The sequence below is a fragment of the Peromyscus maniculatus genome, chromosome 23 (genome assembly GCF_049852395.1).
Source record: "Peromyscus maniculatus bairdii isolate BWxNUB_F1_BW_parent chromosome 23, HU_Pman_BW_mat_3.1, whole genome shotgun sequence".
NCBI lineage: Eukaryota > Metazoa > Chordata > Mammalia > Rodentia > Cricetidae > Peromyscus > Peromyscus maniculatus.
In genome coordinates, this window is record NC_134874.1 from 38,179,747 (window position 1) to 38,205,867 (window position 26,121).

Here is a 26,121-nt window from a genome sequence, read left to right on the forward strand (position 1 = left end):
AGGTTAGTGTTGTGTAAATGAGTGCTCACGAGTCCAATTTCAAGCAAAAACCTATCCCGGATCTCCTCTGCAACTGTTAGGGTATGGGATTACCTCACAAACACTTAAGAAGGCTGATGAAATCGGAATCGACAGGATAGTTTCCACTTGGCCTGTTAATTTATTCACCAAGAAGACTATAGATTTACATGTTTTCACTTGTTCCCAAAACATCAGCTTTATTTTGTCAGTAGTAGAGTAGATTTTTTTAAAAAAGGGATTTATTTATTTTATATGTATATATGTACCACATTGATGCTGGTACGCATGGAGGCCAGAAGAGGGCATCAGATACCCTGGTGCTGGAGTTATAGGCGGTTATGAACTGTCTGATGTGTGTCCTCAGTAAAAGCAGCAGGTGCTCTTAACTGTTGAGCCTCCTCTCCAGGTCCATGGAAGGTAGACTTTGACATTTTTGCCTTTGTTTATAGCCCATTGCTTACAACTAATATAAGTAGAGGTGCTATCTATTTAAGGATGAGCTTAAACTTAGGATCCTCCTAACTCCACCCCATCAGTGTGGGAATTACAGGCATGCACCATCACGCCCAATTCATGTGGTGCTGAAGAGGAGAAGCGACTTCAACAAGCCATGACATACTCCTCTCCGTAGTAGAAATAAGTAGATGTCAAATAAAATAAAATAACGATGTCCGCCAGGCGTGGTGGCGCACACCTTTAGTCCCAGCACTCGGGAGGCAGAGGCAGGTGGATCTCAGTGAGTTCGAGGCCAGCCTGGTCAAAGCAAGTTTTAGGACAGCAGATCTGCTACACGGAGAAATCTTATCTTGGAAAACTAAACCCCAAAACAAAACAAAACAAAACAGATGTAAATGGGCCAAGCTTCAGTACACATGCCTGTGCTCCGCTAAATGCTTCTTCACACTTCAAAAATACCGCAGCCATGGCGCACACCTTTTAATGCCAGCACTCAGGAGACAGAGGCAGGAGGATCTCTGTGAGTTGGAGGCTGGCCTCGTCTACGGAGTTCCGGGACAGCCATGGCTACATAGGGAAACCCTGTCTTAAAAACAAAAACAAAAACAAAAACAAAAACCATCCACTGTTACATTTTCCTTGAAATTCATGGTCTTCGCCTTTAGCCATGATAGACATCCAAGAGCCAATAAAATGAGAAACCTTACAGCCCTGAAATACGCGGGAACCAGGTCTACCCGGACGTATCAGAAGAGGACGGGGCACGGCAGGTTCTTCTTCTGGGTCAGCAGCGACCTCTTCCGGGCCACGGCTGGGGAGGCGGAAGTGCGGTGTTCCCCAAGGCTGCCGTCTGTGCGGGCGGAGGGGAGGCTCCCGACGTGGGGGCCGGGCCGGCATGGCTGCAGCGGCGGCCGGGACGGGGACCTGGGCGGCGCAGGAAAAGCAGTTCCCGCCGGCGCTGCTGAGCTTCTTCATCTATAACCCACGCTTCGGGCCGCGCGAGGGAGAGGTACGCCGGGGGGCTGCGGGGACCGAGGGCGGCCCGGGCGGGGGCCCGGCGACCGGTGTCGGCGCTCGGGGGCCGCGGGGAGCGCCCTCCGCCCCGACCGAGCCTGCTTCGTGCCGGGTGGGATGTGTCCCCGGGTGGGATGTGTCCCCGGGACTTGACAACGCAGGCCGCCGGTGCTGTCAGTGAAGGTCCTTCAGTTTAATCCCTCCGCCCGCCTGGAATGTCTTTCCCTTGGAGTCAATTCCGGGCCATTAAAATTGAACTTGTCTTCTCTCTTGAAAAGTCTGTGATTGCGAAGGTGGGACCAGATTGGTGGACCATAGCTCCCCAAAGAGGAAAAAACAAAAACCGAAACCAACCAAACTTGGAAGAGCCTCAGAAAGTTAATCTTTTCTTCTCCCCCCAAAAATGTATTGTTACAAGAGTTTTTGTTTGCTCGGAGTTGAGGGTGGTGACTTCCTCAAAGGATCTCCCCGAGCTGTGTTTTGTTGTAAGCAAATCACAGTCCTATTTAGAGGCTGTCAGTCCAAGTGCTTTTGAACCGACTTGGTTTAACTGGACGATCTGTATTCCTGCACCCGTGCATACCAGCATCTTCCGCGAGAGGGTTGGTGACAGGTGGAAAGAATCCGGGATTTTCATGAACCTCATCTTGTACTACTGATGAAATGTGATTGATTTGGTGAATATCACAGTTGTAACACTGATGGATTACAGTGTTTACAAAACCATGATAACATAATTCTGAGTTTTCTAAAGACATTCTTAGGTTTTGTCCTTAGCCTCTGTGATGGGAGAAGAGGATGTTAAACTCATAAATGCTGACATTAATGCTGTGTTTCTGTTTCTTACTGCTCTAGGAAGAAAATAAAATTTTGTTTTATCATCCAAATGAAGTAGAAAAGAATGAAAAAATTAGAAATGTTGGATTATGTGAAGCAATTGTACAGTTCACAAGGTACTTCTTTATGTGTTTTTTTGTTTGTTTATTTGTAGATTGGTGAATTCTTTCGGCTTACACTAGGGTTGTTCCAGCCATGTTTCTAAAACATTTTTTCCCCTAGGACTTTCAGCCCATCGAAACCTGCAAAATCTTTACACACACAGAAGAATAGACAGTTCTTCAATGAACCAGAGGAAAATTTCTGGATGGTCATGGTAAATATATGTAAATATACAGTCATAGTAAAGTTCTGGGGATTTGTATCCTTAGGAATCACAGTAAAATTGGTTGCAAGTTAAAAATCAAAATTTCTATTCAGATTGGGGCTGTTTAATCCCAGCACTTAGGAGGCAGAAGCCCACAGAACTCTTGAGTTTGAAGCCAGACTGGTCTACAGAATGAGTTCCAGGACAGTCAGGACTACATGCAGAAACACTGTCTCAAAAAAAGAAAAAGAAAGAAAGAAGGAAGGAAGGAAGGAAGGAAGGAAGGAAGGAAGGAAGGAAGGAAGGAAGGAAGAAAGGAAGAAAGGAAGGGAGAGAGAGAGAGAGAAGGAGAGAGAAAGAGAGAGAGAGAAAGAGAGAGAGAGAGAAAGAAAGAAAGAAAGAAAGAAAGAAAAGAAAAAAGAAAAGAAAAGAAAAGAAAAGAAAGAAGCTTTCTGTTGACAGATGGAGCTCAGTAGTAGAGTGCTGTCTGCCAGGCATAGGCCCCTACTGAGTTCTGGAATAGACACCACAAACAAAAGTAACTTTGTGTCTAGTGGTATAACATGTTGAATGATTTTTGTGTATTTGTGGGAGTGATGGTGAGCATGTGTGCGTTTACTCATTTTTTTGAGAGGAAAGGGAGACAGGGTTTCTCTGTGTAACCGCTCTGACTATCCTGGAACTCACTTTGTAGACCCGACTGGCCTTGAACTCACAGAGATCCACCTGCCTCTGCCTCCCGAATGCTGGGATTAAAGGCCTGTGTGTATGTTTATGGGTGCACGTGTCAGCCTCGGGTGCCGTTCCGTGTTCCTCGGGAGCCCACCTGGTTTTCTGAGCAAGGTCTCTTACAAAGATCCGAGGCTGGCCAGCTGTGCCAATCTAGCTGGCCAGCAAGCTCCAGGGCCATCTGTCTCTGCCTCCCTAATGCTGGAACCATGCCACCATATCCCACTTTTTAAAAACTCACTCATTCATTTATTATTATTCATTATTTATTTATTTGGAGGCAGGATCTCACTGTGTAGCCCTGGCTGGCTTGGAGCTCTCTTTGTAGACCAGACTGGCCTCTAATTCGTAGCGATCCACCTGCCTCTGCCTCCTGAGTGCTAAAAATGCCCCACTCTTACATGGGTGCTAGAGATCAAACTCAAGCCCTCGTGTCATCCCCCCCCCTCAATTATTTTCTTCATCTATATTTTATTATATTTATTTATTTACTTTTGCAGGGGAGGTATGCCATAGCACAGGTGTGGATCTCTATTTTTTTATTATATTACTTTGGCAGGGGAGGTATGCTGTAGCACATGTGTGGATCTATTTTTTTTTTTTTTTGTTATATTTATTTATTTACTTTGGCAGGGGAGGTGTGCCGTAGCACAGGTGTGGAAGTCAGAAGGCCACTTGAGAGTGTTTTTTTTTTTTTTTTTTTTTTTGAGACAGGGTTTCTCTGTGTAGCTTTGCGCCTTTCCTGGATCTCACTCTGTAGACCAGGCTGGCCTCGAACTCACAGAGATCCGCCTGGCTCTGCCTCCTGAGTGCTGGGATTAAAGGCGTGGGCCACCACCGCCGGTTAGAGTGTTTATTCTCTCCTTCCACCATGTGGCCCTAGGGACTAAATTCCAGGTCAGCAGCCTTTTAGACAAGTGCCTTTAAGTGCTGAGCCGTCTTGATGGCTCTTGTTTATCTGTAGTTTGCAGCTGGAGCTGGAACCCAAGCCTGTGCCGGGCAAACATTCCACCACTGAGCTATATTCCCAGCCCCAGATTTTAAAACTTAGGAGAAAGTTTAAAACATACAATCATATCATTATATAATTTCCTTTTTATCAAACTTCCTAGGTTGTTCGAAATCCTATCATCGAAAAGCAAAGTAAAGATGGCAAGCCAGTTGTGGAATACCAAGAGGAGGAACTGTTGGTAATGTGCAGCTTCTGTTCCCGTGCTTTTAGGAAAATGCATTCCTGGTTATGTCGAGTAACTTACATTTAACTAGGTAGCTTTTAAGAGCCTTCTTGGGGTTCATAGCAAAGTTGTACGTTCATTGCTTACTTTAACATAATCTTCTAAAAATACTTAAGTGCCCTGTCTTATTAACGCCTTCCAAGGGTCATTTGTGTGTGAAGCCCTTCTAAAAGCGGCTTATTGGTTTGTAAATTTGAATTTAAATGCCTGTAATTTCAGCATACAACTACCGTAGGACCAAGTGTATAATAATCATGTGATTTGCCGAGAATTGTCCTGTTGCTGTGTCCTGGATCCAGTGAGATGCTGTTTTCTTGTTTGTAGGACAAGGTGTACAGTTCAGTGCTACAGCAGTGCTATAGCATGTACAAGGTAAGCGTGGCTTCCGCATCTGCACTGCCTGTGGGAAGGACATCAGGTAGCTGGGGAGAAAGAGCAGATGAAGGACAGGCATTACAGACACTGTTTTAAAAGAATTTATATTTTATGTTGTTGAAATTAAAATATAATTACAATATTTTCTCCTTTCCTTTCCTCCCTCCAGGCCCTCCCACATACCCCCCCCCCCCAGTCCATTCTCTCACGGTCTCTTCCTCTTTAATCATATGTATATATGTTTGTATATATATATGTATTACATACATATATAACCTAAATACACACATATATAACCTAAATAAATAAATACATATGTGTTTTTATATATATATAAACCTACTCAGTCTATATAATGTTACTTGTATGTACACGCTTTCAGAGCTGACCACTTGGTATTGGATCGCCGTCTGGTGGGGGAGACTGTTTCTCCCGCTCTCAACATTCCTTAGTTGCCTGCAGTGTGTAACCTGGGCTGAGGCCCTTCCGTGAGGGTTCTCCCTTCCATGCTAGCACGTCTACGTCTACGAGGTGTTATCCTCGTTCAGGTCTTGTGTAGGCAGCCATGTGGATGAGATTCCAGGGTGTAGCTTCTCTGACATTTCTAGGAGATATAAGTTATGTATAATTTGTAATTTATAATAATTTGTAAGTTATTTCTCACAAATACTGTCTATGCTCAAAAGGACCTGGAGGGTGTTAACGGAGCTAGTTAAAAGGTGAAAAAGAAGAGCCTATTCCCCGAGACGTTGCGTAGCCAGGACGTTGATTTTACTTTCCACCCTGTTTTACACCATTAGCTTTTTAATGGGACGTTTCTGAAAGCCATGGAAGATGGAGGTGTCAAGCTTCTGAAAGAAAGATTGGAGAAGTTCTTCCATCGGGTAAGTGTCCCGAATTTTATTTATAACTTTAACAGTATGCAAACACATCTTGAAAGAGATGCCATTGGTGATATGAGCCAGTGGCTGAGCACTTAGCTGGTTTGGAAGAGAACCTTGGTTGATCTCCGACACCAGAGGGGTTATGGAGCAATATAGAGGCAGACAAATTTGTTTTTTATTTATTTTAAAAGATATATATATATATATATATATGTATATATATATATCTATTTATATATCTTTTATAATTAATATAATATAGTAAATATAATATAATATAATATAATATAATATAATATAATATAATATAATATAATATAATATAATATAGTGCATTGGTGTTTTGCCTGCATGTATATCTATGTGAGGGTGCCAGATGCCCTGGAACTGGAGTTACAGATATACATGAGCTGCCATGTGGGTGCTGGGAATTGAACTTGGGTCCTCTGGGAGAGTAGCCAGTGCTCTTAACCACTGAGCCTTCTTTCCAGGCCCAATTTACTTTGTATATCTTAAAATGTATGTATGTGTATGTGTGTGTGTGGGTATGTGCACATGAGTGCAGTGCTCACAGAGGTCATAGAGGATGTCCGATTCCTTGGAGCTGGAGTTCCAGGCAGTTGTGAGCTTTCCCCCAGGATCCTGGGAACTAAACTCCACTCCTCTGTAGAGCAGTGTGAGCTCTTACCCACTGAGACATCTTCCCAACCTCCAAATTTGTTTCTTTAGATTTAAAACCCAGACCTTGAATGTGGCAAAGAACCTGAGAATTGTTATGGGTAATCCAGAGCAGTGAGGAGCTCCTCAGGCCTGTAACCTAGCCTGTTGGAACAGAGCACCTGCCGCCATCCCAGGCTCCTGGAGCAGCTTCCAGACATGATTCAACTTAACCTTGTCCTCCCTGCGTCTGTGTATGTGGCAGGGAGGCTTACTTCAAAAGCATTCTTACTGTGCGGTGGGTTAGCTGGTTAGAAAAATTAAACCAGTTACCAGAGTACACTTTTATTACATACACACACATACACACACACACACACACACACACACACACACACACACACACACTCTCTCTCTCTCTCTCTCTCTCTCTCTCTCTCTCTCTCTCTCTCTCTCTCTCCCTCTCCCTCTCCCTCTCTCTCCCTCTCTCTCCTTTCTTTTTCATTTATTTATTTAATTTGAGGCAGGATCTTACTGGTTAGCCTATACTGACCTCAGACTCATAGTACAGTAATCCTCCTGTCTTAGCATCCCAAAGTGCTGGAATTAGAAATGTGAATTGTCACACCCAGCTTGTGTTGGTTCTCTTGTCCTAACAGGCCTAGTGTGTACTAATTCAAGGAAAAGGGCTTTGGCTGGTGTGGTGGTTTGAATGAGAATGGCCCCCATAGGCTCATAGATTTGAATGCTTAGTCATCAGGGAGTGGCACTATTTGGAAGGACTAGGAGGTGTGGCCTTGTTGGAGTAGGAGTGACTTTGCTGGAGGAGGTGTGTGTCTGGGGAGGGCTTCAGGGTTTCACAAGCCCAAGCCAGTCCAGGTGGTTCTCTCTTCCTCCTGCCATGGATCCAGATATAGAGCTGTCAGCTCCCTCTCCAGCACCACACGTCTGCCTACCTGCTGCCATGCTTCCCGCCAGGATGACAGTGGACTTAACCTCGGAAACTGTAAGCCAGCCCCAGTTAAATGTTTTCCTTTTTAAGAGTTGCCATGGTCACGGTGTCTCTTCACAGCAATAGAGCACTGACTAACACAGCTGTGACACAGTTCAGTCACATGAATGTGATGTGTCCCAAGTGATGATACCTCTAAATAGTTACCAGTCTCTTTCACCGTACTTGGGTTTTGCTTCACTTGCCCCGACCTCTGTCAAATTCAGTTTATGTTCAACTAATAATTCTCAGTTTATTCTCTCCCTAAAATACCTCTTGTTTTAGTTTCTGTTCTGTTGCTGTGAAGAGACACCATGACCAAGGCAATTTATAAAAGAAAGTATCTAACTGGGGGCTCCCTTACAGTTCCAGAGGGTGAGCCCCTGACCATCATGGTGGGAAGCATGGCAACAGGCTGGCAGGCATGGAGCTGGAGCAGTAGATGAGAACTTACATCTGATTTATAAGCAGCAGGCAAAGAGAAGGAGTGACTGGGTGTGGCTGGGGTTTTGAAGCCTCAAGGCCTAACCCCAGTGACAGGTGCCCTGTCAAGGCACACCTCCAGTCCTTCTCAAAACTGTCCCATCAACTAAGGACCTGAGCCATGGAGGCCTTTCTCATTCAAACCACCACATCTCTCACACCTGTTTTTGTATTGTCACTTATTACTGTTTGTGTGCATGCAGCCTAGGGTTGATTCTGTGTGTCTTTCCCAATTGCTTTCCATCTTACGCATTGAATCAAGGTCTCTCCCAGAGGCTACCATACCAGTAAGTCTCGCTGGCCAGCCTGCTCCAGGGTCCCCTGTCTCTGCCTCCCTTGGCAGGGACTGCAGGCAGCCCTCATGCTCACCTGGCTTTCCATGTGGGTGCTGGGATCTGAACTCCAGTCCTGCTTGTGTGGCAAGTGCTTTATCTCTGAGCCATCTGGAAGCGTTTCTCATGTTAATGGTAATGTAATAAGTCATTCTAGTGCCATCTGTCTCAGTCTCTGTTCTTGTCTTCATTACTGTCCTGTTATGAGTCAACTGTTGGCCTGACTAATGCTCTTCAGAATGCATTGTGTCTGTGGTGCTATCACATGGATTCTTAAGGAACTTAATCTTAAGAGATGAAACGTACCAAGTCAACAGTGAGCTTTCAACTTTTGTATTTCAAAGTTGGCATTGATTTAAAATCCAGTCGCTCTTGACTTGCTGCTTGTTAGACTTGTCATTGAGCTGTTTGTCAGTGTGTGCCTGGGCCATACCTAGCAGCCTATCGTGAGATTATTTCCAGTGATGAGCACGGTCTTGAGTGTGCTGTTGTTAACCTTGTGTCTATTTTCCCCACAGTATTTGCAGACCCTACATTTGCAGTCATGTGACCTCCTTGATATTTTTGGTGGAATCAGCTTCTTCCCATTGGATAAAATGACTTACTTGAAAATCCAGTCCTTTATTAACAGAATGGAAGAAAGCCTAAGTGTAGTCAAATACACTGCGTTCCTCTACAACGACCAGCTCATCTGGTAGGTAACACCCTGTGGCCTGGCCTGTCAGAGCCGAGGTCAGAGTAATAAACACAGCAGCAATTGATGAGGCTGTCTGTCACACAGGAAGTGGACAGGGAAATTCTGTGTAGGAATTGTCAGATTGGAAGACCTACTTAGCACAAAGCTGGAGTGATAAACAATTAAAATTACCAAGCGGAGGAGCTTCAGACTAGAGCCAGGACTGAGGTGATGTCTCAGTGGTTGGTCACGGCCCCAGAGGTCAGATCCCTGGAACCCACACGAATGCAGGGGGTGTGGTGACCGAAGGCAGAGACGGTCCAGAGCAAGCTAGCTAGTTTAGAGAAAGCCTGCCTCAGTGAATGAAGTAGAGAGCGGCTGAGGAGGATTCCTGGTATTACCCTGCGACCTCCGTATCTCAGTGCATACACTCCCATGCACACCTACACATGTGCACCTGCATACATACCACACACACTCCTACACATAAACATACATGAATAGTGAAAAACAGGTGGGAGAGGGGTAGGAGCAGGGGGAGGGAGCTGTTCTCCAATGACTTAGTGTCCCCACCAGTGATAGACAGTCGGGGGGACAGATAAAAGGCCACTTAGCATTGAAGTAATGACAGCAGAGAGCCGCACACAAATAAACAGAAGCCAGTTCGACAGAGTGTAAGTACCACGTGTGCACAAATGAATTGCTAAGATTTAAGCTAGAGAAAAAAGTCTCTGGGTTTTTATTATTACTGTGTGATGCATGTGTGGGCGCATGCACGTGGAGGTCAGAGGACAGCCTATGAAGTCCGTTCTCCTTCCGGTGTTGTGTGGTCCTGGGGCTCAGACTTCGGTCATCAGGTTGCATAGCAAGTACCCTCCCTTCCTTACCCACCGAGCTATCCTCCTGGCCCTGGCGGGCGCTTCATTGTGTTTCTGGTCACTTTATTTTATTTTTTAAGATAGGGTCACACTATGTAGCTCAAGCTGGTATGTAGCTTGTGATCCTCCTGCCTCAGCCCTCATCCCCAGTGCTTACATATGTCTCAAAAGGAAAGTCGTATCTCGATTTTGATTTTATTTTCTCCTTTCTCTTTTTCATCTCAGTTACTTCTGCAAAAGATAACTGTTGTAGCCGTCCATGTGGTTGATTTGGAAATTCCACCACCTACCAGCCTGCTGTGGGTCAGCGCTGCTGTGCAAGAAGCAAAGGCTTTGACCCCTTTTCCCTTCTTTGCACAGAACATCTCTTTCTGCTCCAGGACCCCTAGAGTATTTATTTTCTTTCTTTCTTTCTTTTTTCAGAGCTGAGGACCGAACCCAGGGCCTTGCACTTGCTAGGCAAGAACTCTACCACTGAGCTAAATCCCCAAGCCCTTGCTTTCATTTTTTTTAACATTTATCTTTATTTTATTTATCTGATTCAAGTAGGCTGGCTGGCCAGTGAGTACCAGGATGCTTCTGTCTCCACCCCCAGCACTTGGTTGCAGGCGTGCATGTCACACTTAGCTCAGGTCACACTTAGCTCTTTACGTGGGTGCCGAGGTCCAAATTCAGGTCCTCATGCTAGTGTGGCAAGCACTTTACTGCCAAGCCATGTCCCCAGCCCCTCTTGCACTTTGTATGTGGTCAGGACTCATGAGAATTGAATCCTGAAGGCAGAGGGTAGTGTGGGAGATGACCCGGTGCACTATCTAAGTGAAGACGTGCAGGACGGGGCAGCAGCTGTTTGCAGGGAAGGCCAGAGCTCATTCTAACATGACAGGAAATGGAAGAGGCATTTATGCCGTTTTCCCGGGACTTTTCAGTTTCCTTGTTTCTCTCCTGTCCCCAAAGAACAACAAACACCTCTTCACAGGTGGATGTCTGCAACTTGCCAGCATTTTCCCTGATTCCTGCCTCATTTGAAATGACATGATTTGCCTGAAGTAAAATCCACATATATTTCTGATATTATGGTTCTCAGTATTTTCCAGAATGTGGAGTTCACTGTGTAGGCCAGGGTGCCAAGATGTGTGCTACTAGAATGAAGCGTGTGGTTCCTCCTGTTCCCTAAGTAACCCTTTGTGGGTTTCAGCCTGAAAGTCAGGTCTATTGGACTTAAAAACAAATAGTGCACACACATCTCTCCATCCACCATTGGTCCAGACCCAGGTCACCCAGCTTGCACAGCAAATGCCTTTTCCTGCTGAGCCTTCTCGCTGGCCCTGGTGGGGCTTTTGTTTCAAGTCTTCTTTAAAATATAGAACTGTGGAGCAGCAGCTGCCGGCAGGTCAGCATGCAGTGCTAGTGCCAGCACTTGGTTTGTGTTTCCTTCCTGAATTTCCCAGCTGGAGGACAGGGGTCTCTGTTTGCCTTTGGTTTGAGACAAGGTCTCATGTAGTGTGGCCTGGCCTTGAACTCTTAAGTCCCAAAGGATACTTTGATCCTTCTGCCTTAACTTCCTGAGTGCTGGGATTACAGGTGTGCACCAGCATGCCCATTTTGCTTGGTTGGTTTTAATGCAGTGCTGGGGTGGATCCCAGGGTTTCATGCATACTAGGTAAGCGCTCTCCTATCTTAACTACACCCCCCGCTCAGCAACTTCATATAATGTAAAGATAAAAAGGAACATTACTGTAGAGCAGGGAAGTCAGAAGACCAATTCCAAACTGTAACCAGTGTTTTCCTGATGTTTCAGGAGTGGATTAGAACAAGATGACATGAGGATTTTGTACAAATATCTCACCACCTCACTGTTCCCCAGGCACATCGAACCCGAGGTATGATTGCATTCTACAGATGAAGATGTGCGCATAGTGGACGGGAGGTGGAGGTGGGTGCAGTAAGATGGGCACAGGACTCTTCTGAGCTGCTTCATGTTGGTATATGAAACTCAGGGATATTTAGCTGCGTATTGGTCGGTCACGGTCACATAAGAAACCATGTATGTCGTCTTTTCTGTGGTTTGTTGTGTTCAAAGGCAGTAGGTGGAGCAATTCCTGGGTTAGAGAGAAAACTGGGTCTTGGATAGGGTCTGAGAACTCTGAAGTGCCAGGGACCTGAGAGAGCCCTGGTGGAGTCTGCAGCGTCTTCGTCTCCACTGTGAGTGGGTGACTTACTGCCTGCCTTGCTCTGTCACAGTGGTTCTTCATTTCCCAGCTTGCCACAGAGAACATTAAGCACTAGTGTTCTCCCCAACGTATCCTTTTATAGTTTAATTAGGTTGAAAGTGAAAAGTGCTCACCACCCATAACATCATTGTTTTTGCTTGCTCTGTCCTTTTGCAAGCTCTTTTTTCGCCCTCATCCCACCATCTGTTGCCAGTGTTTAAGGCCTTGACTTGAAACAATGGAAAAACCTCTCTGATAAACTCAAGGAGAGGCATGTGGCTCACTAGCAGAGTACTTGCTTGCATACACAAGGCCCTGGGTTCCAGTCTCATCACTTCAAGAAAACAAACATTGAAAGAGAGGTTTGAGGAGAGCCTCACCCAGACCGTAGCTCTTTTCCAGTCAGGTCAGACACAGTGGCCGACAGCTGTTGAGTACTTACTGTGCACCAGCGGTGTTCTCGGTGCCCACCATATCTGCATGCCCTCATGACTCCTGTAGTAATCTCAAGAGTTGGTTACACTGTTTAACAGGAGGTTGCTCAGGCTTAGGGGACATCAGCACTCTGTCAGGTGTCACTGACAGGACACCTGAGGAAAACAGCTCTGTTGGGGAGAGCTTGATTTGTCACAGTCTCAGAGGTTTCAAAGGTTGGCTGCTTGCATGTGGCAGAGGCTGCCTACCTCAGGGTAGAGAAGCAAGGAGAAAGCAACCAAGGATAGATATATCCTTCCAGGGTATGCCTAGTGACCTACTTCCTCCAACAAGAACCCATCTCAAATAGTCCATTCAATTTTGAATTCATCAATGGATTTTGCCATCAATGAGCTTGGCATCCACAAGGTTTAGTCACCTGTCAGTAGCACCACCAGCTGAGGACCGGTCCCTTAACACACAAATCATTGAGGGACATTCTAGATTCAAACCATACAGTTTTCCATCAAGAATGTGGCAAAACTCTGTCAGATCTCAAAGCCTTGCTTGTAAGCACATCGCTCAAGGAATTGCTTCTGATACTTGCCAACCTCTGATAGCATGGTGCCACAATAGAAGACTATCCAGTACTTGATTACATGCCTTAAGAACAGTGTGTGTAATGTGGGAAGCTACAAGACAGCAGGGAAGTTTGAATTTGTACATCTGAGAGCTTCTCGCATAGATTAGTATTGGACCATGCATTTTCACCACTGGGTATACTATACATTGGGGATACTTTGATGTCATATGTTGTCTTAGTTAAGCTTTCTATTACTGTGAAGAGACACCATGACCTTGGTAACTCTTGTAAAGGAAAACATGGGTGGCTTACAGGTTCAGAGGTGTAGTCCATTATCATCATGGTGGGGCATGGTGGCATGCAGGCAGATACGGTGCTGGAGAAGGAGCTGAGAATTCTGTCTTTGATCCTCAAGCAACAGGAAGTGAACTGAGACACTGGGCATAGCTTGAGCATATGAGACCTCAAAGCCCACCCCCACAGTGACACACTTCCTCCGACAAGGCCACACTTACTCCAACAAAGCCATACCTCCTAATAGTGCCAATCCCTATGAGCTTATGGAGGCTAATGACATTCAAACTATCACATATGTTAAAACCAGAAAAGCACCAAACATTTTTCAAAATTTATTTAGTTTTATATGTATGGGAATTTTGTCAGCACCGTTGTCTGTGTGTCATGTGCGTACAGTGCCTAAAGGGGCCAGAAGAGGACACTGGATCCTCTGGGACTGGAGTTACAGATGGCTGTGAGCTCTCAACGTGGATGCTGAGACTCAAACCCAGTGCTCTTAACTGTGAACCATCCCTCCAGCTCTTGAAACAATATTTTTCAACAAGACCAAAGCATGATAAGTACAGATCTTTGAGGAAACTTGGTGTCCTGGATGAGGACAGATACTTTGACCCCAGACAAGCCTGGTGTTGACTTCTGCCACTGATGTTTAGAATCACTTTTGTGACTTTGAGTTCCCACATGCAGGAAGTGGACAGGAGACAGTCTCCATGGGGTAGTGTGGAAAGACATTAAGAACCTTAGGCCTCATGGAAATTTCAGTTATTCTTGAATTTGTTTGTGGATTTAGGCTTAGATGGAGTTACCTTATCACTGTCCTGTTTAAAATTAGGCAGCTCTTCATGTACTTTGTAGTAGTTTTACTATATTGTCTTTCAAAATTTCAGACATGCTGTGTCCATACGGCGTGTGTATTAGCCACACCCACAAGCACTGCTGCTTTTTCAGCTTCCCCTAGAACCCCAAACTGTTTCCTCCTGCCTTCATGTTCTTTTTCCATTGTTGTATTATTGCTAATACTGTTCTCCTTGCCATCTTCCAGCTCTCCCATCCTTCACCCTCCCTTCCTCAGGGTTCCCTGAGCCTTAGATGGAGTGGTGGAAGGCTGGTACAGATGACCTGCTCTGTCACTGACCACTCAGTCACTTACTCCCAGCATGCTGACAGTTAGTTATCAAGTCCCTGCATTAACCATTGCCACTGCAAACGGCCCTGGCCAGGCCTGAGAGCAGCACAGTGCTGTGGGCGTACACAGGAACTTAAGAATGTAGTTTCCGTTTTTTTCCCCCTAGGTGGAGAGGAATACAGGAAAGTGATATAGCAAAATGGCATGATGAGACCAACTTGCAGATAGGAATTCTATTTGTCAAACTGTGAAAGTAAAAAAATCTAATTGTTCTCAACATTTGTTATGCTTGCAGTTGGCAGGAAGGGATTCCCCAATAAGGGCAGAGATGCCAGGAAATCTTCAACACTATGGAAGGTAGGACTTTCATTGTTTGGTTTACGGTATTGGGTTTCACTATCTCTTCTGGTAAAGATAAAATCATGAGCATTAAATTGCCCTACCAGCAATAATCCGGAAAGGAACTTCTGTTGTTTCCAGTGACATTAAACTGTTTCTTTATTGTGTTCTGATTTGGTGTTTACCGAATGGCATCTAGCATCAACAAAACATTGCTATCCATTGACTAGGAATGTGTTCTGTTTATGTTGTTTACAATTTACCTCATTGAGTTGAGTCATCTCTGTGTTTACTTTTAAGATTTCTTACTGGACCCTTGAACCTTAATGATCCAGAAGCAAAATGCAGATTCCCCAAAATTTTTGTAAATACAGATGACACTTATGAAGAGCTCCATTTAATTGTTTATAAGGTAACAACTGTTTTCCCTCCAGTGTTACAGATGAATACTAAAGCAAACCTCCTTTGCATGTGTAGACCAGCACCAGTTCAAACCTCTTAAATGTTTCTTGGAAAAGGTGTTGCAAGCTCTAATTTCTGTAAAACTCAAAACGGGTGCTCTTCTGCAGTAGGAAGTTTGTTTTCAACCCTTTTAGGCAATTTTACTGCTAGTGAAAGAATTACTGGCTGAGGTGGGATATTCAAGCATTCAAAGTCCTGAGTGCCCACAGACCAAAGGCTGTGAGAGGTAATGCCATGGAGCACAAATGCCTCCCATCTGTCCACCACAGCCCTACTTCAGTGAGTTCTGCTTTTGCTCAGAACGCTGAAGTTGTAGACTAATCGTAAGGACGTTTTTTTTGTTTCATGATACTTCCTTGTGAGAACATGTGTGTATATTAGGTTGAATTTTCTTTTCATTTTGGAATGAGGCTTCACTGTTTGCCCAGTCTGGTCTTCAACTCCTGGGCTCTTAGCAGTCTTTACTTCTGCCTCCTGGTAGCTGGGACTGCAGGTGTATGCCACCATGCCTGGTTAGTGTTTCTCCCCCTCCTCCCCACCCCTCTCCCTCCCTAGTCAGTTGGGGTACAAGAAGGAAAACTGATCACAAGTCTATCTTCTTTCATATCTGAAACTATAGATGTATTTTAATTCAAAGGCTTAGAAATTATGTCCCAGGAAAACAGGAAGAATGACATGGTTTGAGGGAATCCCGTTTCTGTCTGGATAATGGAAAGATTAAAAGCAATGCCTGAGCCAGGTGGTAATAGCACTTGCCTTAACTCAGCACTTGGGAGGCAGAGGCAGGCAGCTCTCTGAGTTCCAGGACAGCCAGGGGCACACAAAGAAACCCTGTCTTGAAAACAAAAAGAAAACAACAAAAAAAGCAATACCTGAGAGAACCCTGAGAGTAGAGAAGGCTCCAGTCTAGAAGCCAAGCAGGAAGGTCATGAGTTCGAGGTCAGCTTAGCATTTAGAGTGTGAGCATTGTGTGTGTCCCCCTGCCCCTGCCAAAAATATAAAACAAAACAAACACATTATAGTAATCTCTCTCAATTTAATTGAAATTATCACTTAAAAAAATTTTTTTTTAATTGTGGCTGGCTATGGTGGTGCATGCTTTGATCCCAGCACAGGGAGGCAGAGGCAGGTGAATCTCTGAGTTCAAAGCCAGCCTGGTCTACATAATGAGTTCCATTGTAGTTCCACTGTTTATAATATAGCCAGCCAGAGCGACACAGCAAGACCCTGTCTCAAAAAAAAAAAAAAAAAATTATTGTCATAAAGTATACACTGTTAACACCATCTCTTTCAAGAACTCTTTGTCCTTTATATAGTAACTCTCCATTTCACCACCCTGATATTATAGTTTTAAAAAATTTTTTATTTATGTGTGCGTGTGCGTATGCATATGTGTGTGTACACATGGTGTGTGTGTGTGTACACATGCAAGGGTACTTGTGGAAGCATCAGGACTCCTAGAGCTGGAGTTAGAGGCAGTTGTGGGCCACACGGGGGTGTTGGGAACTGAATTCTAACCTTTGCAAGAGCAGCTAATGCTTTTAATGACTGAACCATCTCTCCAGTCACACTGAAAATATAACTTTTGATAGATGAAATTCATTAGAAGGGTCAAGGTAAGTTGGCCCATCCTGGGTAAAATAATAAGATACAGTTATGGAAGGAAGTAGCTCAGTGTTGATTTCCTAGCACACACAAAGCCCTGGTGTCTTATAACCGAAGTTTTCCTGGTCCCGCCTGGCTCCCTCGGTCCCTTGGTACTGCAGCTGCTCAGACCCAAATGAACACACAGAGGCTTATATTAATTATGAACTGTGGCCTCAAGAGCTCGCTAGCTAGCTTTTACATCTTAAATTAACCCATTTCTATAAATCTATACTTTGCCATGTGTCTCGTGGCTTACCGGTATCTTTACATCTTGCTTCTTATGGTGGCAGCTGGCAGTGTCTCTCTGCTCTTTCTCCTTCCTCTCTCTCTCTAGTTAGAATGTCCTGCCAAACCTTATTCTGCCTCGCCATTGGCCAAACAGTTTTATTTATCAACCAGTCAGAGCAACACATATTCACAGCACACAGAATGACGTCACCCATCAGTGTCTCAGTCAGAGTGTCTATTGCTGTCATAAAACACCAAGTAAATTGAGGAGGAAAGGATTTATTTTAGTTTACAGTTCCATAGCACAGTCCATCCTGCAGGGAAGTCAGGGCAGGAGCTGATGCTGAGGCCATGGAGGGGTGCTGCTTACTTGCTTGCTCCTTACAACTTTCTCAGGCTACTTTCTTATAGAACCAAGGGCCACCAGTGAGGGGTGGCGCCATCCACCATGGCCTGGGCCTCCCATATCAGTCACTAAACAAGACTTGCCCACAGGCCAGTGTATGGAGGCATTTTCTTTTTCTCCCGCCTCCCCAGTATCAGAGCTTTATTAGGAGGGGGCTGGGACAGAAGAGAGCGTGGCCAGGCCCGGAGGAGAGAGCAGAAGAGCTTTCTTGTTGTTGTTTTTGTTTTTTGTTTTTAAAAGGCATTTTCTTAATTCTGGTTCCTTCTCAAATAACTCTAGCTTGTGCCAAGTTGACGTAAAGCTAGCCAGCACACACCTGGGTTCCATCTCTAGTACTATTTAAACACACTCCACACCACACCACCTAAAATTTATGGAAGATAAGATTGGAAAAAAGGGGATGGATTAATTCTACAGGGAGAGGAGAATGGTAAAGGAACTATGAGAAAATGCTTCATTCAGAGGGACACAGGTTTCCAGATTGGAAAGACCCCATGAATGTCTGCTACAGTGATAGGAAAGCACCTCATCTGCACCCAACACTGAGGCTTTGATATTGTTGTTGATAATGATGACGACAGTGATAATGTTAGTTTTTTGGTGCCAGGTAGCAAACCCAGGGTCTCGTGATGTTAGACAAGTACCCTTCCACTGAGCGGTGTCCCAGCCCACCATAGGTTTCTTTATTAAACCAAACCAATCACAGATGAGACTGAGAGTCGGACAAACTTGGTAGAGTCTCTGCACCCCTGCATTTCCTCAGTCTAGGGCACAGCTGTGTGCAGCAGCCTGAGGAGAGTGACCAAGAGAACCCCGGGAATCCACACCAGTGGGTCTGGCCTGGAGCAGGAATAAGCAGACTTTAAAGCAGCAAGTGAACAGGAGGAAGTCTGTGGTCTGTCAAGCTGAAGTCCTCTGAGTGCTCTGGGGCAAGGGTTCTGAACTCTCACTGAGCCGGGTACAATATTCTTAACTGGATTTCCACTTCCAGGCTCAGTCTGTAGTTGAAGTTGTGATGTTGGCATGTGTTATATAGAGTCCTTATCTTTTTAAATAGCCTTTTGGGGATGTATTTCACACATTTAAGGTAGTCAGGGGTCAACTCAGTGGCCTCTAGTTACAATGTTCAGGAGCCCCCAGGACTATCTTTACCTTGGACACCAACTGCTTTTGGGGGTGTCTCCAAGATCACCTTTAAGGTCATTAGTTCATGGGAAAAACAGAACTCTGGAAAGCCTCTTTGCTCCTAGGTATAGCTTGTTAGTGAGTGAGCAGAGATGGAAGTCAGTCCAGGGCTACAGAGTGGTTGAGGGCACTTGCTGAACAAGAGTGAGGACCTGGATTCAGACCTCAGCACCAACAGGATGAGCCAGGCCTGGTCTCACATGCACCTGTATCTCCAGCTCTGGAGAGTGTCAGGGAGTTCTGAGAAAGGAGGGTCGCTAGGGCTTGCTAGATGCCAGGTTAGTTGAAAAACAACAACAAAAACCCGTGAGCTCCAGGTTTAGGAAAGGACTCTGCCTCAAAGGAATAAGGCAGAGATGATGGATGCCTTCTTTTGGTCTTCACGCAGGTACACACACACACACACACACACACACTCACACTCACACTCACACTCACTCACGCGCACAGAGACCAGAGCTGCCAGATCCCCGCGGCTGCAGTTTTGTGAATTGCCCAGCTTGGTTCTAGAAACTAAGCTCGGGTCCTGTGCAAGGGCAGCGCATTCTCTTCACTGCGAGCCCTCTCTTCAGCCCGTTTGGTTTCTTTTTTGAGACATGGTCTCCTGTAGCTCAGGCTGACCTTGAATTTTCTGTGTAACTGAGACTGCCCTTGAACTCCTGATCCTCCTGCCCTGGTCTTCTGAGTACTGGGATTATAAGTATGTACACCACACTTGGCAATTTTAGTTTTATTTTTGGTCTTGGTTGCTGTTACTTGCTAATGTCATAACTGTAATTATTTGCTAGAATAAAAGGAGGCAAGATTGTAGCAACATGTCTCTTTTAAGGTCTTTTTTTTTTTTAAATGGAGATTGTCAAGTGTACACAGAGAGACTAGAACAATGAAATCCCAGGCATCCATCAAAGTTGAATTAATAAGATGCTAATCTTATTATTATTTGTGTTTTGAGACAGGGTTTCTCTGTGTAGCCCTGGCTGTCCTGGAACTCACTCTGTAGACCATGCTGGCCTCAAACTCAGAGAGATCTGCCCACCCCTGCTTCCTGAGTGCTGGGATTAAACGCTTGTGCCACCACTGCCCAGCTTCAGATGCCAGTCTTTTGTTTGTTCATTGTTTTGTTTTGAGAGCATTTTAAATTATGCCACTTCATTTGTAAATCCTTTGTGTCCTTGACTGATGAGGCCATGCACTGTAGCATACCAAACAGACCACCCCTCCTTCATATTAGCCTCTGCTCAGCCCGCCTCCCGACGGCTCTGGGTGATAGAGCAGCGTCTTCTTACAGTGGATTTGTTGAAATAGCCAAGCTCCCACAGCTGCTCACAGTCCCTGCTCCTCCTCTCTGTACCAGTTGTAACCTCTGGTTTGTCTCCCCACAGGCCATGAGCGCAGCTGTATGCTTTATGATCGATGGTAGGTACCCTCATGGGTCTGCGTGCAGCCTGACTGGGTCAGCTCTCTGCGGTGGGCTGGGTTCTGTCCTAAATGATCAAGCCATGGAGAGGCTGTTTTAATCACTGCTCCCCACTTGGAACCTCTGTCACCTTCATTGACCCGGTTACATTTGAAGTCCTCCTCACTGACCAGCAGTAGGACCAATGCCTCGCTGTGCTTCCTGACTGGTGGGTGGCAGTGGGGCCTGCCCTCGAAGGACTCAGGGTTAAGTGAGGGATGTTTGAGATGATTCAGACAGCCGGCGACTCCGAGTGCTGTGTCACGTGTTAAAGGAAGACTTGACCTTTAGGTGTTTCTGGGGAGGCAGCGAGTTTGCCCCTGCTTAAGGTCTATGAAGCCTCCCCTCTAGTGAAAAGGCTTCTGTTTTCGTGTTAACTGTCACCATCTCTACCTTTCCTATTTCTGATCAATTTGGGAGGAAGGGGCATCTGACTGCCTGTATCTCCTTTAGTTGATCAGTCAGTGTTTCATTGGAATCCTGTCAAGTGTGGAACAGTGAAATGAGTAGAACTGCTGGGCACAGAGTCCTGTCGCGCTGAGTGCTGTTCCTTACCCCTGCAGCCTCCACACCGCTGACGCTGGAGTTTTGCCGAAGGTTGGACAGCATCGTTGGGCCCCAGCTTACAGTGCTGGCCTCTGACATCTGTGAGCAGTTTAATATCAACAAGAGAATGTCTGGGTTTGTATCTGCGTCACTTTACTGTCGTACACCAACTGCTGTGGTCAGGTGGCAGTGGCTTTCACTGGAGCTGGGGCAGTGTTAACACGGCAGCATCCACCTGTGGTGTCTCTAGGACAGGAAAAGGTGTGTCCCCATCTGGATTTCATCTTACTTCAGTGGAAGAGGCTGTTGCCGCTTACATAGCTTTCCCTGGGGATAGTGGGAAGTTTCACTTACACCGTGAGCTGCAGTCCCATGGCTAACTACTTCGTGGACACACATTCATTTCCAGCACTGGAGATAAATGAAATGTTAGTCTCCTAACTGGGGTCAGCAGAGGTCAGTTCTGCCACAGACAGGGAGTAAATAAGTCCGACTTCATAGACAGTATACTTTCATTTAGACGATCACATAGCAGAGAAAATATTTTGTTAAAGAAGTAGACCAGCTTTCTGGAAAATTCTATTGTATTAGATATTACATGTTATTATTAGATGGAGCATTGGTTACTGCTGAGACTTTTTCAAATTTTTTAAAAAGATTTATTTATTTTATGGATATGGTGTTCTATCTACATGTACACCTGCATCCCAGAAGGGGCATCAGATCCCACTATAGATGGCTGTGAGCTGCCATGTGGTTGCTAGGAATTGAACTCAGGACCTCCAGAAGAGCAAGCCAGTGCTCTTAACCGCTGAGCCATCTCTTCAGACCCCACTGAGATTCTTGAACACCCAGCCATTGAAAATACAAGACCTTTATATAGTTGGTTAATTACATTTGTTTATTGTGTGTGTCTAGGTCAGGGGATGGTTTGCAGGAGTCGGTTCTCTCCTTCCATCACGTGGGTCCTGGGTCCCAACTCAGGTCTTCAGGCTTGGTGGCAAGTGCCTTTCCCTTCTGAGTCACCATGCCAGCCCTGCCATCCAGTTTCAGTCCAGGAATATTGTGTTCAAGGGGTTCTCTTGGGTTTTGTTTGTTTGTTGAGACAAGGTCGCATGTATCGAAGGCTGCCCTTCTACAGTTTTAAAGTTTCTACACTGTGGCTGTGAAATTATTCTTTCAAATTGTTACCATCTCGATGTCATGTTTGGACAGGTCTGAAAAAGAACCCCAGTTTAAGTTCATCTACTTCAACCACATGAATTTAGCAGAGAAAAGTACAATTCACATGAGGAAAACGCCCAGTGTGTCTCTCACATCTGTGCATCCAGACCTCATGAAGATTCTGGGTGACATCAACAGTGACTTTACCAGGTAATTCTAGCAGCCCCTCAAAGTAGCTGTTGTCTTTCTGAGAATAGACTTGAAAGGAATTGTATTTATTTCTTATTTGTTTATAAGTTTCACTCTATAGCCTAGATGGCTACAGAGTGATTCCTCTGCCTCAGCCTTCCCAGGGCTGGGATTATAGATATATGCCAGCATGCCCAGCCAATTAATTTCTTTTGGACCAAGTGATGCAGAGCCCCTGAAAAGGGCTCATGCTCGACTCACTTGTGGGTGCTGGTTCCACGCCACACAAAATTGCCTTTCATTCACACATAATTCCTTGATGTTGATAACGACAGCTTAGTGCCGTTTCTTGTTTTGAATTCTTCTTCTCCTCACAGTCGAGCTGTGTATAAAAAACTATCCCATCTGAAACTTTCTTACAGAGCAGATGAAGATGAAGAAATCATTGTGAAAGCCATGAGCGATTACTGGGTTGTTGGGAAGAAGTCTGATCAGCGGGAACTGTATGTGATTCTGAATCAAAAAAATGCAAACCTGATCGAAGTCAATGGTAAATAGGATTTGGTATTTCAATTTTAATGCCACCGATATTTCAAAATTATCTTTTCCCTGTATTAAGAAACATTGTAGAACCTGCACATGGTGGGGCACACTCAGGAGGCTGAGGCAGAAGCATCAGGAAGTCAATATCATCTCAGCTACATAGTGAGTTTGTGGTCAGACTGGGTGGACTACATGTGACCGTCTCAAAAAAACCTCAATAGGGCCTGTGAAACGGCTCAGTGGGTACAGGGACATGCTGCCAAGCTGGGTGACATGAGTTTGTCCCAGACGTACAAGTTGTCCTCTGACCTCCACACACGCACGCCCACACCCGTGTCCACACACACACACACACACACACACACACACACACACACACACACACACAAATGAATATGAAGTATTAACTTTAACAGTGCCTTAAAAGAAAACTGATTTTGTGTTGGGTGATGGTGGCTCACGCCGTTAACCCCAGCACTTGGGAGGCAGAGGCAGGCAGATCCCTGGATTCAAGGCCAGTCTTGGAAAAAAAAAAAAAAGCCGATTGTTTTCTGAAGTGCTGCAAAAAGAAAAGTAAATCAACAAACAGCCCACAGCTGTACACACTGTGCAGAGGCCCTCTATATGTCCTGTGATGAGAACACGTCTCCAACCAGGCTGCCAGATTGACGTGGCCGTCACCGTCTGTACACACTGTGCAGAGGCCCTCTATATGTCCTGCGATGAGAACACGTCTCCAGCCAGGCTGCCAGATTGACGTGGCCGTCACCGTCTGTACACATGAGCAGAAGAAGGCAGACGGTTTTCCCTGCGTCCCATCAAGGTGGGCCGGGGCTGGCTCTGCACAGTGTGACCCCGCAGCTGCTCTGGACAGTGAGTGCTGTCCGGGAGAAAGGGTGCACGGGCCTCTGCTGCTCGGCGGTAGACTGGGACCGCCAGCAGCGCAGGCAGGGGACAGATCCCGTTAAGCACACTGTGAAGGGGATCGAGGGTCTTCCCTCTTTTCTTTTGTCTGTTTGTTTTGAGGTTTTTGTTTTGGTTTTTGAGACAAGCTCTCCTGTCGGGGTGGCCTGAAAGTTGCTATGTAGACCAGTCTGACCTTGAACTTGAAACCGTCCTCCTGCCTTTCTCCTAAAGGTTGTGATTACAGAAGCCTCACCATGCCCAGCCTTAGGACATTTCATACCTATATTTGCATTAATATTTGTGTACAAGAACAGCATCAGCTAGTGCGTACCTGAAATAAACATAGGGATTTAGAGGAGTGGGCATGTAGCTCAGTGGCACTGCCTAGCGTACTCAAGGCTCGGGGCTCCATTCTTAGCACCGCAGGAGTTAAGATGAAGTGGGAGAGTAGTAATCAAGGTCATTATCTCTGGAGCGCTGGACTTCCATCTCAAGGTTGTAGCCAGTTACTGTGCACCCCATCAGCTTCTGAAGAGCCTCACACCTCCAGTGCCCTGACCCACGGGTATCTCAGGCCCTCCTCAAACCCGCTCTTTCAGAATGGGGTTTCTGGTGGGTTGGGAAACAAGGTCTCGGGAGTTTGCCAGTTGTTCCTCCGACTGCCTTCTCTACTGGTTAATGTGTTTGTTATGGCTGCTTGCGCTTCTGGAATTTAAAGTCAAAATTAATGCCGACTCACTTATTACCTAACTTTATCCCAAAGAACTGAAGGTGCTGATCAAACCATCCATTAAGGAAAGAAGCTGTGTTCCTTGACACACTGTTTTCTGGTCTTTCTGCAGAAGAGGTGAAAAAACTCTGCGCCACACAGTTCAATAACATCTTCTTCTTGGATTGACTCTGAAGGCTCACCAGCGCCCGCCTCTGTGAAACCTCGGCAAACCTTTGTTACCATCACAACTTACCGTCATGGCTGCGTTAGCGACAATAGCAGAGCAGTGCCTGCTCTGAAAAGTCAGATTTCTACTTGGTCCGATGATTCCCTGAGGTTTGTAGATGTTCAATATTTATGTGGAATTAATTCAAGGTAGTCAGCTGAAGATCATTCCATTCTTCTGACATTATGTGGATATTTTACTGGGAAATAAGACTAATAAATTGTTAAAGTTTTTAAAAATTCTGGTTTCCTGTTGAGTCTTCTGTTGCTGGTTTTTTGACTGCACTGGCCAGTGGGGCTCAAAACTCACGGTCAGGGGCCAGAGACACAGCTCAGCCGTTAAGAGCACTGGCCACTCTGGCAGAGGATGTAGGTTCAGTTCTCACCACCGACGCTGGGTGACTCACAGCCTCCTATAACTCAAGCTAAGCTCTAGGACAGTGGTTCTCAACCTTGTTCCTCAGGTTGTAGTAACCCCAAACATAAAATTATTTTCATTGTTGCGGGGCAGCAGTGGTGCATGCCTTTAATCCCAGCACTCGGGAGGCACAGCCAGGTGGATCTCTGTGAGTTCAAGGCCAGCCTGGTCTACAGAGCGAGATCCAGGACAGGCACCAAAACTACACAGAGAAACACTGTCTCAAAAAAACAAAACAAAAAAATTTTCGTTGCTACTTCATAACTGTAGTTTTGCTGTTGTTATGAATCATAATGTAAATATTTATATCCAGGATATCTGATATGTGACCCCTGTGAAAGGGTCACTCGACCTACAGGTTGAGAACCACTGTTCTAGGGGCTCTCATGCCCTCTTTTGGTCTCCTTGGGCACCTGTACTCAGATGTACACACGTGCACACATACAATTAAAAATAAAAATCTGCCGGGCGGTGGTGGCGCACGCCTTTAATTCCAGCACTCGGGAGGCAGAGCCAGGTGGATCTCTGTGAGTTTGAGGCCAGCCTGGTCTACAGAGCGAGATCCAGGACAGGCACCAAAACTACACAGAGAAACCCTGTCTCGAAAAAAAAAATTTTTTTCTTAAAAAAACCAACAACAACAACAACTAACAGTCAGTATTCTGACAGTGTGGGATGCTCAGCGTTGGGGTCTGCCTGTTCACGAGAGGAGAGCAGTGAGGTGCTGATACGATCACCCCCAACGGTCTAACCAGAACCTGTCCCTCTTTGTCACGAGGCCCTCCTAAGAGCCATGACGCCCTGTATCTCTTCAAAGCTGAGGTGAAATATGGTGGAATTTTACTTAAGTCTATTTCGGTGATCCGGACAGCCCAGGGTCTGGAGAAAACTAGCTGAGGGGTCTGAAGAGCACGGTATTTCCCAGACCCCAAAGCAACTCTGCAGTCCGCTTGCCGTAACCGCCACGAACCTATTGCATTAGGGGAAGGAAGCAGCTTCATCAGTTTGCATCAGCTTCACTGCTCCTCGGTTCAAAATAATTCAGTTTCCATCATGATTTTTTCTCTGCCAGTGCATAACTTAAGAATTTGGCTTTTCTGTGTGTCCCCTGAAGAGGTCATAGTTGTCGGTGATGTGTTCTTTGGAGTTGCATGTGTTTGCTCCAGCAAACAGAAATTGATTCTCTGTTG

The 26,121-nt window shown here is 45.6% G+C and overlaps 1 protein-coding gene across 1 annotated transcript; it reads left to right on the forward strand.

Annotated features, from left to right (window-relative positions):
• Positions 1–1,284: 1,284 nt before the first annotated feature.
• On the forward strand, positions 1,285–24,753 carry Ccz1 (CCZ1 vacuolar protein trafficking and biogenesis associated). The gene is made up of 15 exons (XM_006982657.4): positions 1,285–1,486; positions 2,347–2,444; positions 2,551–2,644; positions 4,477–4,554; positions 4,924–4,971; positions 5,775–5,858; positions 8,840–9,015; positions 11,674–11,755; positions 14,801–14,862; positions 15,145–15,256; positions 20,155–20,188; positions 20,792–20,909; positions 21,990–22,148; positions 22,550–22,677; positions 24,419–24,753. Exons 1-15 carry the CDS (start codon positions 1,373–1,375, stop codon positions 24,472–24,474), a joined length of 1,443 nt encoding a protein of 480 aa, XP_006982719.1. The 5' UTR covers positions 1,285–1,372; the 3' UTR covers positions 24,475–24,753.
• The last annotated feature ends 1,368 nt before the right edge of the window (positions 24,754–26,121 follow it).

Bases quoted from the DNA above. Each gene is read 5' to 3' on its own strand.
- Ccz1 (XM_006982657.4), top strand. From the start codon at position 1,373: ATGGCTGCAGCGGCGGCCGGGACGGGGACCTGGGCGGCGCAGGAAAAG. The intron at 2,445-2,550 runs GTACTTCTTTAT...TTTTTCCCCTAG, and splicing joins GCAATTGTACAGTTCACAAG to GACTTTCAGCCCATCGAAAC. The intron at 9,016-11,673 runs GTAGGTAACACC...CTGATGTTTCAG, and splicing joins TACAACGACCAGCTCATCTG to GAGTGGATTAGAACAAGATG.